Here is a 13,628-nt window from a genome sequence, read left to right as displayed (position 1 = left end):
CGACGCATGCTCTCAAGAGGGAAGTCACGCTTTGGGAAGAGGTGTTTCATTTCACAGATCCACCTTGATTCTTGTTGTGGAGGAAAATTCTGAGGATGAAGAAGCAGAAAAATAACTTGTTTTGTAAAATGGGCAGCACGTCAGTTTGAAGGAAAAGATGACAACCGTGTTTATGCATGACATGCAAAATATCTTGAAGCCCTCACAACCACAAAAAAAAAAAAAAAAAGGTACAAGTATATTGTGTTAAAAATATGGCAAAAAGTCGTAATATTGTATAATGTATTGTTTCACCGAAACAGTGTTAAAATCACAAACTTGCCTTTTAGAGTCGCAGTCTTTTACAAACACTTCTGTTTTGTTAAGAGCTACCAAAACATAGTAAACATCGCAATTATTCCCAAAACAAACTGGAATGGGGACGATCGATAACATATTTTAATGTTTAATTTTATTCAGGACTACCGTAGTGCACATTGATGATGAACACTTTAAAACAAAAATAATGCCTACAAGTGTAAATGAGCCGGATTTTAGCTCTGAGCTAATTTCCATCTGTAGCCCCGTCACATACAGCATATAAGAACATGACATTTATATATATACAGCAAAAATAAAATACATGATATGCAGAAAGAGCATGAGCAGCATACAAGCATTTACCACATGGTAGTACAATGTAGCAGCTATGATATATAAAGTGCAAGATAAGATAAAAGCGCTACATAAAGTGCAAGAGGAGATACCCCTGTGTTAAAGTGCATTTATTTAGCGGTGATTACACGTCTGTTTGTTGCTCAACCATTCTTTAAGTTGACCTTTAAAACTATTGAGAGTGGGACAATCCCGTATCTCAGTTGGGGGGCTATTCCACAATGAGCTGCCTTTAATGGAGAGGACATTTTGTCCAAAGGTGGTCCGTCTGTGGTGGACTTCACCGTCTCCTCTGGTTTCTGACCTAGTGCTGCGTCCAGTGTGTTTTCTGTGGATGAATTCCCCCAATGGGAGGGGGGCCAGCCCATGTAAATATTATTTTTTTAAAAACACATACTTTTAAAAGACATAAAAATTTCAAAAACTCAAGAAATTGTGATTTTCAAGGATTGTACAGTGGTGGTATGACTGTGGCTTTCTGTCAAACACCTGGATAGCTCTCTTGAACAGCTGTTCTATGGGTTTCAGGTGTGTGGCACAAGCAAACGACCAGTTTGTAAAACAGTATTCAATGTAGGATAGAATCATACAGTGGAGGTATGACTTTGCAGCATTGACAGTTAAGAAAAAGGTCTAATTTGTTTAAAATGTTGCAAGTTGAATTTAATGGTATTGGATACTTTCTGGATATGTTTCTTAAAAAGTCAAGTGCGAGTCCAATATGACACTCCCTGTTCAAGATACTTGCACTGGGAGACTAGTTCTATTTCTGCTCCATTTAAAAATACATTTGATCCTTCGATTTTGATTGATCGTTTACTGAACATCGTCGTTTGCATCAACATGCATACTGTTTTTGTTGTACTCATACTGTCAATACGCAGATTGTGTTATCTAGCTTTGGATAGAATGTTTGTTCTTCCTCTTTGCATAATTTGCATCCACAATCCTTTGCCAGTAGGTGTTTCCACAGTCCTTGCGGTTTTCCGATTGTTCAACTAATTGGGAGCTACTGTAAGCTATTTGTATTTGCATTTTTAGCACATTACTTCCTGCAGTGATTCAGAAAGTATTGTGTTTGGGCTTTTTATTGTGAAAGGGAGACCACTACTCAGAGCCAGACATAATTTCATAGAGAAAGCGAGTCTTATAGGGAGCCAATTTAAATGCTAATGTCGTCTTTATTTTACATCCATTACAAATTTGTGCAATCAATTACTTCATTATGATAAGTTGTCTACAGCCACTTTAAATGCAATCAATGTATATTTCTAAGTGCTTACAACTTAAAAAATCTTTACGTACAAATGACTGTATATTGAATATATTTCTGTACCCAGTGTTGAACAGGACCCAAACCTTTGAGAGATGAAAAAGGACACATCTGCTTTAATCAACTGCCAAGTAGTCAAGTCTGCATTTGTGTCTGTTCATTTGTAAAACGTGGAATTCGGTTTCTTTTTAATGACCTAGGCGGATTTTGGCTTTTTTTCTCTTGCCAAGATACTTTTAGACACACTTTGAGGTATGCAAAACCTTAAAACTAGAACACTGATGGCTGGCTTACGCTGCAAACTTCATCACCTTTTAACAAGAGAGTAAGTATCAGCAGAAACAGAGAGAGAGATGGCAGGCACCTTTACAGACACTTTGTTTTAGAGAGAACCCATCCCCCCTCTGTCTAGCGATAAGATGGCAGGAAGGGGGGAGGAGGGGGCAGGGCCAGGCTCACACACACACACACACACACACACACACACACACACACACACACACACACACACACACACACACTTGGGGGACGGGCCCACCTGTCACTTTTTATGCATACTAATGTGATTGAAACATTTTTTATGATACACCACAAGGCGCAACAGTGGGGGCTTTTCACACCTGTGAATACACATCAACCCCCTCCTATCGACGGATCTCACACCTACTTGGGATATCACACCTACTTGAGATCTCACACCTCGAACAAAGGGGAGGCGGGAATTAGCTCATTAGCATAAGTAGGTAGAGCTGTGACCTGTCACAGCACCTGTCACTTTCTATGCATACTAATGAGACGAAAGCGGGATGAATCTTACTACTAACAAGCACATTGTATTCCAAGATAAGGGATCAAATAGCATTTGATAGATGCGTTTGTTATGTTACAATTTGATCTGCCCAATAATAGGGTACTGATATATTACCCTTTGTTGTAGTTTACGGTTTCACCACTTGATTGGCACTGTTGTTAATTTGCACATCTGTAGATTAATGAACTTGTGTATAGCTGGTGCTACAGACAGCAGAACTTTTTGCATTTTTCTTTAACAAATGCCACCTAAGATAATGGCGTGCCAACAATTACCACAAATGTTAACAGCACACATAGATTTAATTGTACAAAAGCAAATTAACATACCAACTGGTGCAGGGCTCCCACTGGTAAAGGTGCTCCGTCCCCCCTGTGGCAGGCAGACAAAGACATTGTACATCTGTATGTTATTTGAACGTTGAACTTTCACAAGTACTTATGATATATGTATTGTTCAAATAGTTTGCATATATTTAAAAAAATAGTCATGAAAAAAGACATCTGACCGACTAGAGGGATTTACAGGATGTTTACACAAATAGCTTAATATTGTGAGCTGGACAACAGCATTCCTTCAAGGTAAGATAAAGTAATTGCTATACACATCCAGAAAGTTATCCAACAGCAAACAATTCATCCAGGTAATCATTATCCTACCTTTCGGTTCCTTGCCTGGTGTGATGGTGGGTGGGTGATGGGAGCCTGGTGTGGTGGTGGGTGGGTGATGGGAGCCTGGTGTGATGGTGGGTGGGTGATGGGAGCCTGGTGTGGTGGTGGGTGGGTGGGTGATGGGAGCCTGGTGTGGTGGTGGGTGGGTGATGGGAGCCTGGTGTGATGGTGGGTGGGTAATGGGCGCCTGGTGTGATGGTGGGTGGGTGATGGGAGCCTGGTGTGGTGGTGGGTGGGTGATGGGAGCCTGGTGTGATGGTGGGTGGGTGATGGGAGCCTGGTGTGGTGGTGGGTGGGTGATGGGAGCCTGGTGTGGTGGTGGGTCTGCTGTTTCCCCTGGTTGCTGATCACATGGCACCAAATGGCACCAAATGTAAGATATAGCTATCGGTTGGGTTGGGTGGGTCTTGGGGTGGTGTTGGTGTGTCAGGGGTCTCTTCTTGATCTGGGTTGAGTGTTGTCCCTGATTTTGCAGTACAAATCTGTTTAAAAGCCAACATATTTATTTATTTATTATGCATAATACCAAAATGTTGCATTGGTTAGTTATCTGTTCATATATATTTATACATATCCACATCTGTTTATACAACCATTTCATTCATGCCTCCCCATTAGTGATGTTAAGATTCACCGATTCGCATCGGTGCACCGGCATACACGTTCAAGATGCGAGTGCACCAGTTGAAAAACTGTACATCGGCTACAGTTTGGGTTGAACTCGCGATGCATCGATTGTAGCGTCTTTGCATTGGTAAAAAAACGATTCATCCATATAATATCCCCTCATCCTGTCAGCACTCAGCAGAGACGATCTCTGATCATTGCTTCGCACTATGGAGGCCGAGAGTCTCAGTTATCAACACAAATGGAAGTCGAAGAGAAAGAGAAACACAGCGTACCGAAAAATACCTACAATCAAACGTTTGACAACACTTCGGATTTTTCAAGAAAGACGGTCAACTTGAAAAATCGCTCGCAAATTGTAAACGATGCCGTGCCGCTTTAGTAGTACGAGGAATCTAGCGACGCACATAAAGAGGCGACATGGCTGTGGCTGAAAAGAGAAACCTGAGGTTAGACATATGAGTGAAATCACTCAGTGAGGTGTTCTGGCAGAGAGAGTGGTGTTTAGTTTACAGCAGCCTGTGACGGCCAATAATAGTTTAAATGTCTTCCTTACTATAAGCAGTTATGATAGAGCTGTTTGTGAAAGGTTATTTGTATTCTTTATTGTTCCTATAGAAACCACTGCTTTCTGCTCACTGGTGAGTTGGCCTATGAGTGTTAAGCAGTGGTCAAGTTGTAAAAAAAAGCCAGGGGGGATGGTGGATCTGCATGCCCCCCCCCCCGGAGATTAAAAACAAAAACTAACCTGCAATTCAGGGTAGTTGAGTAGACTGGATATATGTTTGGTGCTGACTGCCTTAAGGGCCCTTAATTTGATCTGATGACAGCGCATTTGGTGGGAGACCAACGTTGTACCCTTTTGATTAGTGTTTAAGCACAAAGATAATTATTATATTCTATTACTGTAAAACAACTTGCATGCTATGGATATATTACGTGTCAGATACTCCTGTCATTGATCTTGACCAAGGCACCTCAGAATTAGAGTTGGTCCCATGGCTACCACTGCTCCTACATAGTTAGGGTAAATGCAGAGGACACATTTTCCCACTGGGTGCAAGTGCAACTTCAACTTCAACTTCACACTCACAATACCTATAAATCTACTGGGAATTCATCCATTAAATGTTGAAACAAAACCTCACAAAACATTGAACATGAATCCTCTCTAGTCAAGTCCATTTTAATTCAAGTGCAAGAACATGGATTAAACAAATATACTATTTACAAAATCTGAAAATAATACATATAATATGATATACAAATACAAATAAACAGTTTCATTCAATGGCTACCAACCCAATTCTCCCCTATACTGTAGTATCTCATAGGATCTTCCAAAGAGTTTCATAATCATGTTTTTTAATGACAACTTTCCGGGCTCTTGCTCTCAGATCATTAGCCAAGCTATGACTTTGAAGCCAAGACTTGACATAAACTTCTGGTTTGAACATTTGTAGTGGAGGGCCAACACACTTGATGAAAAGCAAGGCTGACATACTTTTTACCTCTAGCGTGCTTCTAGTTGTGGTTAAAATGTTCATCTGACTGAACCCACGCTCACACTCAGCTGTGGAGATGACCAGTGTGTTCACTGCTTGAAGGAGGGGTTTTAGCTCTTCTGGTGCTTGTGGTGTCATTTCATCAACAGTTTTGAGTTTCACCATATCAACATATTCCCTCATTCCTCTCTGAATTTGTCTGCCATCATCAAGCTTGAAAAAGGAGCAGAGTTCCTGTATTTCCTTTTCGGCATAACGAACACCACACACATCTGGCCAGTTTGATGGCTGCAGCACTTTGACATTGTCAAGAAAGCTCTGGTACTCTTCTTTGCTTCTCTGTTTTCCAGGCAGTGATCCCATTCTTGTCTCAATTTTAGCAGCCAAAGCATGAAAAAAATGTTGGTGGTTTATTTCTCTGCTGTGTCTTAAATTATTTGTTAGTGGCACCCCTTTGAATAGCTTCAAACCGATTGCAGTCTGAGCCACTTCTGCCGCTGGTCCAGGCTGCTCTGCCATGGACTTCAACACACGGACCTGCCGACTGAGTATTGCTACAGCCTTGGGGAGCGTCATGTTTCTGTCTTGAAGAGAGAGAGAGAATTCAGACAACTCTTCTAAAGCATCATACATGATTCCAAGATTGTGCACAAAGGTGACATTAGAAAGGCGATCTATTAAACCACTGAACATGCATTTCTCTGTTGAACTTCTTTTAGGATCAACTGAGGCATTGGAAAAGTGCTTGTGGATTGCAGGGTACTGCTGCCATACAGCTTTAATGGTCCTGTAACTGGATGCCACCCATCTAGTGCTGAGAATTCTCCCTATGTTCAGACACTGTAAAGCAAGTTCCTCACAACATTCAGTGAGCTCACGGCGGTTTTTGGCCGATGCATGATAGAGACTGTACACTTTGTCAAAGAAAAACTGGAAGTCATTCATCCCTACAGTTTCTTCAACAGCATCTCCAACACTCAGCTCAAGACGGTGGTTCATGCAGTGCCACACCATTACGTTTGGAAACTTTTCTACGATTTTGGTTGCAACACCTGCTTTACTTCCAAGCATTACAGAAGCTCCATCTGATGCAAAGCAAACAAAGCGTTCACTCAGAATAGCTTCAGAGAAGCCATGATGTGACAGATTTTTCATTAGAGCTTGATAGATTTCACCTGCATTGGTAGCAGAAAGCTCAACTAGATCCAAGAAGAATGTTAGGGGCTCTTCACTCATCCCTAAGCTCGCTCTAATATAAATGATCAATACTGATTTTTTACTGTCAGTTGTAGCTTCATCTATCATAGCAGAAAGTTTTGTTCCACTTTGAAGGACCTTTCCAACTACTCTCTTTCGCATTTCATTTGCTATGTGTTGGCTGATTGTTGCACAGGAATAGTCTGAATGTAAAGTTCTTCCCATGTCTAGTCCATTCAAGACTTGCAGATCAATATCGGACGGTAGATCTGTGAAAGGCCTTCCAGATTTCACAATCTTGTAAACTGTACGAAATACCCTATCAGTAGTTAAGAAGTGATCCCTTTGCATTTCAGAAGTCAATGTTTCCAATGTCTTTTCTTTTGCTTTTTCCATGGTTTTCTCAGCTGCTTGGTGATAGTCTGACATTTTATGCTTGTGTATTTTCTTACGAAGAGACTGCAGCTGTGCTGCTCGGTTTGTACCATAGGCTGTAACCTTAACGTTGGACCACTCCTCAGCAATATGCAACTGGTTGCTCCCACCTGTACTTGGCCCAACCACTTTCATTTTCTGGCAGGTTAGGCAGCCAAGTTTTTTGCTTTGACATATTAGCCATGGATAATACTTTTTTTTCTCCCTGAACTTAGTAGATGTCCAGCATTCAGGGATATCTTGCTCATTATCTCCCTGGTTATTTTGGTCAGAATCATCGACACTATCTCGCCCTGCTTCTGCCTCCTCCTCTCTTCTTTTTTCTACCACAAAAACATAAAATCTATGTTAAAACCCCACTTGGTAAGATACATTTCCCCTCTTCGAAAAAGAAAAGTGTCTATTTAGAATGATCAAACCTGTTCCTTCTGCAGCTCTAGGCTCCTCTGCTTCTGCCTCCTCCTCTCTTCTTTTTTCTACCACAAAAACCTAAAATCTATGTTAAAACCCCACTTGGTAAGATACATTTCCCCTCTTCGAAAAAGAAAAGTGTCTATTTAGAATTATCAAACCTGTTCCTTCTGCAGCTCTAGGCTCCTCTGCTTCTGCCTCCTCCTCTCTTCTTTTTTCTACCACAAAAACATAAAATCTGTTAAAACCCCCCCTTGGTAGGATTAGCTACATTTCCCCCTCTTCGAAAAAGAAAAGTGTCTATTTAGAAATATCAAACCTGTTCCTTCTCCAGCTCTAGTCTCCTCTGCTCTCCTTCCTGCTTCCTCGCCATGATTATCCTCTATATGAAGAAAACAACGGCATTATGGTTTTGTTAGAATGAGCAGACAGTGAAGTAGGCCTACTGTCAAGTTGTGTTTTTTTTTCATATAAAATAAGAGCGATGACATTCAACCACCAGAAGCCGCTATCACACGATTCGGAGGCATGCATCACATTTAAAGCTTTTTAAGTAATACATTTTGTTCGCTCACAGTGACTAAAGGTGCAATTTTCACACTTAATTTATATTATATGATCTCACTAAAATGAATGGAAAGCTAATCAAACAAAGTGCTTAAATCACTAGTGGATACATGATCATCGAATTGATACACAAAATCCGCCTAAAGATCCTCCAGGAACCTTAATTCAAATGGGTTCTTTCGGAACCAGTTTTCATACTGAAGAATCCCAAACTTGGACTATCTACCATCCTTAACTGAACTTCACCGGCTGTTTCAGGAACCGTCAACGACACCTGTTCTTCTCTGTGTTCTTCTGCCCCTGTCGTCTCTGCTTGTACACTAGCTTGCTCTGCCTCATCCTAAATTACATTTAATTTTTTTCCCCGACTGAACATGTCTAGGCTAGTTAAGTGTGTTGCTTATGCGGTCGCCTAAGCAGTAAAGAGCTGTGGGAAACCCTGCGAGATATTCCATGTGAAAAAGAAATCAAATCTGACATTAACTTTGTGAATATAAGAAAGGTCTAACCTGACGTTGGTTACTATAGCAGCTAGTACTAGCTGCCTGGCGTTAGGCTAGTTAACAAGAAAAAAAACATAAGCTCCCAAACTATAACTCTGTTGTTATCGCCTCTGTCCAGAGATTACACATTTGGTGACATATCAAAAGTATTCTTGACTTACCTTCAGTGGTACTTTTTGTTCTCTTAAGGCCGAAGTAGTCCCTCAGGTCAAGCTGTCCTTGTCGCTTACTGGCCATGATGCTTGCACAGGCTGCGCTGCTATCGTTGACGCTGACTGACTTGACATCAATTTCGTGATCGTGATATGTGCACGAGCCCCTCGTCCACAGTATTTTAGCGGCTAAAATAATGTGGACGAGGGGCACGTGACGTGCACATATAAAATGTAGAATGTTGAAAATTAAACATTGGCAATATTTCCACATTAATTGATCAAATAACAGGGGATGGGAAGGGGGGATGGCCGTTTCATAAGGGGGATGGTTTTGACCATTTTAATACCTAAGGGGGATGCCATCCCCCCCCATCCCCCCTCAACTCGACTACTGGTGTTAAGCACATCAGGCTGGCAGCTGTATGGGCATGGTAGTTGTTATCTGCACATTGTTAATCATGGGCAATGCATCCTTAAATTGTTTAACTGTGAGGTGTTATAGAATTGTACTCTGGAGAGTTTTTTAAGGTCAAAAAGGTAAAAAATAAACAGCATGATGGGATGTGCAGTGCTAGTAGAGAGAACCAAATATGTAAAGCACTTTTTTGTTAATGTATGATTTGCTTAATATAAGGAATAAAACAAAAATCCTCTGTCGTACCATAATGAAGTATCATTATTTTTGCATCGTGTTGAATCGCATCGTATCGCCCCGTATCGCATAAAGTTGAATCAAATCGTATCGAACTGTATCGCAACAGGGGTGAATCGTATCGTATCGCATCGCTTGGTGTTTAAAATGTATCGTTAATGTATCGTATCGTTGGCAACGTATCGAGATGCGCATCGCATCGGCCTCAGTGATGGAGATGCACATCCCTACTCCCCATATTAGTATTTCATTTTACTTTCTGTTTCATCTTATTCTATTTTATAAGTATATATTTGACTTATTCCTGCATGTTAGTTTTGTACCTACGTTGTTGGACTAGTTTCTTCTTGCACTATTTTATTTCTTCTTGTACTGTTTGTATGCTGCATTGTTGGAGGAGCCTGGGAGTTAAGATTGTCATTGGCAACAACTACGCTGTAGCTGTGCATATGACAATAACACCTTTGAATATTGAATGTTTGAAAACAGGAACATGGAATACACACACATTATAAAATATGAAATTAGGCCAATGTGCAAAACATGCAAAAAAAGGCAACCCTAATCTACCTAAACTGTAAAAAAAAGTCAAATTGATTGAGTATGTTTATAAATATTTATAAATGTTTACAGCAATCAAACTGATAGCTTCAATATTTGCAAAAGTCAATGAGTAGTAATATTCATCCCGCTTTCGTCTCATTAGTATGCATAAAAAAGTGACAGGTCACACCTCCCGCCATTATGCAAATGAGCTAAGTCCCGCCTCCCCTTTGATCGAGGAGTGAGATCTCAAGTAGGTGTGATATCCCAAGTAGGTGTGAGATCCGTCGATAGGAGGGGGGTGATGTGTATTCACAGGTGTGAAAAGCCCCCACTGTTGCGCCTTATGGTGTATCATAAAAAATGTTTCAATCACATTAGTATGCATAAAAAGTGACAGGTGGGCCCGCCCCCAAGTCTATTAAAACAAAATGTCGCTTCCATCACATTAGTATGCATAAAAGTGACAGAAGGGCCCGCCCCAATTATGTGATGTCAGAAGACCGAGGGGGTGGAGTGAGATAAAAAAAAAAGAACCCCGTGCAGATAAAAAGCCAGTCATTTCCAATCATCAAGTCATCTTTCCAAAAAGAAAAAATGGCCAAGAGACGCCTCGATATGGGTTTAATCAGCGAGACGCCTGTGACAACTTACCGCCATCCGTCCGGAGCGCCAATCAAGAAACGGATGCAGTATCTGTGCCGGGTTCAAACACCTCCGGTCGAAGATCTTGAAGAGAAATGGCTTCTGGAAAATGAACATGTTTGAGGATACGTATTCAACCATATGGCGAAGGAACTGCATTTCTACAATCTGAAGAATGGAGAAACGTATGGACCCCACAGTGTTAAAGCGACGTTGACCTCAACAGATTGGGCTTTGTTAACTCTGGTGTCTTCCAGAGATCTCCACGCAACCATTGTATCGGAAGAAGTAGTGCATCAAGAAAATACTGTGAAACCAGCGGTGTACAAGATATTTGCAACAAAAAGCAAAGAAACGCAAACAAAAAGCGAGATCAGAGAAGAGTTTTCACCGTTACCCCCCAATGTGGAGGAAGAAGAAGGAAATATCCCCCCGCCGCCAGAAGTGAAAAGAGTCCTGACAAGCACCGTCTGGGAAACTAAAAGCGGACCATCTGGGTGATGGTATTACCGCGCAAGCCGTTTGCTGAGGCAGGGGGGAGGGGTTCTCTCTAAAACACAGTGTCCTGCCATCTCTCTCTGTTTCTGCTGATGTGTAAAATATACAAAATAACGTTTTATATACTTACTCTCTTGTTAAAAGGTGATGAAGTTTGTAGCGTAAGCCAGCCATCAGTATTCTAGTTTTAAGGATCGAAGGATCCAATGTATTTTTAAATGGAGCAGAAATAGAACTAGTCTCCCAGTGCAAGTATCTTGAACAGAGAGTGTCATATTGGACTCGCACTTGACTTTTTAAGAAACATATCCAGAAAGTATCCAATACCATTAAATTCAACTTGCAACATTTTAAACAAATTAGACCTTTTTCTTAACTGTCAATGCTGCAAAGTCATACCTCCACTGTATGATTCTATCCCACGTTGAATACTGTTTTACAAACTGGTCGTTTGCTTGCGCCACACACCTGAAACCCATAGAACAGCTGTTCAAGAGAGCTATCCAGGTGTTTGACAGAAAGCCACAGTCATACCACCACTGTACCATCCTTGAATATGCTGCTCATGCTCTTTCTGCATATCATGTATTTATTTTTGCTGTATGTATATATATAAATGTCATGTTCTTATATGCTGTATGTGACGGGACTACAGATGGAAATTAGCTCAAAGCTAAAATCCGGCTCATTTACACTTGTAAGCATTATATTTGTTTTAAAGTGTTCATCAATGTGCACTACGGTAGCCCTGAAGAAAATTAAACATTAAAATATGTTATCGATGTCCCCATTCCCAGTTTGTTTTGGGAATAATTGCGATGTTTACTATTTTTTTGGTAGCTCTTACCAAAACAGAATTTTTGTAAAAGACTGCGACTCTAAAAGGCAAGTTTGTGATTTTAACACTGTTTCGAAGAAACAATGCATTATACAATATTACGACTTTTTTGCCATATTTTTAACACAATCTTTTTTTTGTGGTTGTAGGGCTTCAAGATATTTTGCATGTCATGCATAAACACGGTGTCATCTTTTCCTTGAAACTGACGTGCTGCCCGTTTTACAAAACAAGTTATTTTTCTGCTTCTTCATCCTCTGAATTTTCCTCCCCCGTCCCTCTTCCTTCAGCCAGCACAACAAGAATCAAGGTGGATCTGTGAAATGAAACACCTCTTCCCAAAGCGTGACTTCCCTTTTGAGAGCATGCGTCTACGGCAGTAGGGTCTAAACCAATTGGCCAGATATACTAACATGCAGAACGTATGATATGTTTGAAGACTAACCATTTATCCAGTTCAAGCTGTCTTTAAGATGTGACATTGCGCTCTGACTATTTCCCGTAAAATGGTGACAAACTATTACTTATTCTTAAATTTGACCTCTTGCTGCTTGGTTGAAAATGATAGTTGAAAAAAAAGACTCAAACAGCGAGGGACATTATACTGGTGAAAAAACTCTCAATTCTACAGATGACTCCCCCTCCACTCAATGCAAGAAGTCCCTCCCTCCACTCAGCAAAGCATCTAAAACTAAGGACCCCACTAAGACGACAGTTTGAAAACTAGCTATGGATCTGAGAAAAACCAAGTCTCCCCCCCCGCGAGTTGCAGCCAGGAACAAACTCCTGGACTACCATCATCACCACCATTCTGGACACCCTAATCTTGCAGTACTACTGCTGCTTATTTTGCTCCTTGGGCCAAGACGTCTCTGTTTATGGACACAGTGAAATCAGTGTTGGTTGATATTGTGGAGGGGATGATACATCGGTACAGAGAAGAAATATGCAACGGATGCCGAGTCAGTCACCCCGGCCAGAGGCAACACGATTGTCTGAATGACATGCCCGATTTTTTCTTCAGAAACAATTACAACACGTTAATGAAAAGACTCTGGCTCACCGACTTCATTACTGAGATCGACCAGACTCTTATTGATAAAGAAATTTTCACGGATGATTGGAGGATCCAAGGCGCTTCGGAGGCTTTTCTGCACAATCTCTAAAAATTGTAGACGCCTCAAGTAGAGACTTGAAAAGATCCATGCCGAGTTGGATGGAGAAGAAGAAGACTAATAACCTGCGGTTGGTTGAAGCCAGGGATTTTTCTTTTTCGATACATTGACTTTTTCTTTAAAGTAAAATAAAAATGGGGAACTACTATGCAAAACGCTCTGTATATATTGATCAGAATGTAGTCAATACCCTTTTAATAAGTGTGGTGATGAGGACGATTGAAAACAGAGTGAATAGTGATCCCCGTGTAAACAGAATGGCTGAAGTTTGTAAACTAGAAGACATTTTGGATATCGTTCGTTCTGGCAGTACTATACCTGGTCATTGGGAAACGATTGTAAACGAAACATTTGAAGTGGTCCTGGAATCTTCATTTTCCGAAACATTCTGTAACATTACCGAAGAAATGAAAAAAACATCAAAAGTGTATCCTGTGCTCTCATTGTATGCTCTGTTTGTAGATGTAA

At 40.8% G+C, this 13,628-nt stretch overlaps 1 protein-coding gene and 1 long non-coding RNA gene across 2 annotated transcripts in view; one reads left to right on the top strand and one right to left on the bottom strand.

Moving 5' to 3' along the window:
* LOC307036092 overlaps window positions 1-13,628 on the top strand; it is a 105,104-nt gene that overhangs the window by 43,013 nt on the left and 48,463 nt on the right. The window lies entirely within an intron of this gene.
* On the bottom strand, window positions 4,780-9,192 carry LOC307038045 (E3 SUMO-protein ligase KIAA1586-like). The gene is made up of 5 exons (XM_079679347.1): window positions 8,816-9,192; window positions 7,904-7,966; window positions 7,746-7,802; window positions 7,593-7,649; window positions 4,780-6,125 (listed from the first exon to the last, which is right to left on the bottom strand). Exons 1-5 carry the CDS (start codon window positions 9,078-9,080, stop codon window positions 5,365-5,367), a joined length of 1,203 nt encoding a protein of 400 aa, XP_079535473.1. The 5' UTR covers window positions 9,081-9,192; the 3' UTR covers window positions 4,780-5,364.

Source organism: Notothenia rossii (assembly GCF_949606895.1).
Source record: "Notothenia rossii genome assembly, chromosome: 4".
NCBI lineage: Eukaryota > Metazoa > Chordata > Actinopteri > Perciformes > Nototheniidae > Notothenia > Notothenia rossii.
This window is presented reverse-complemented; position numbering and strand designations above follow the sequence as displayed.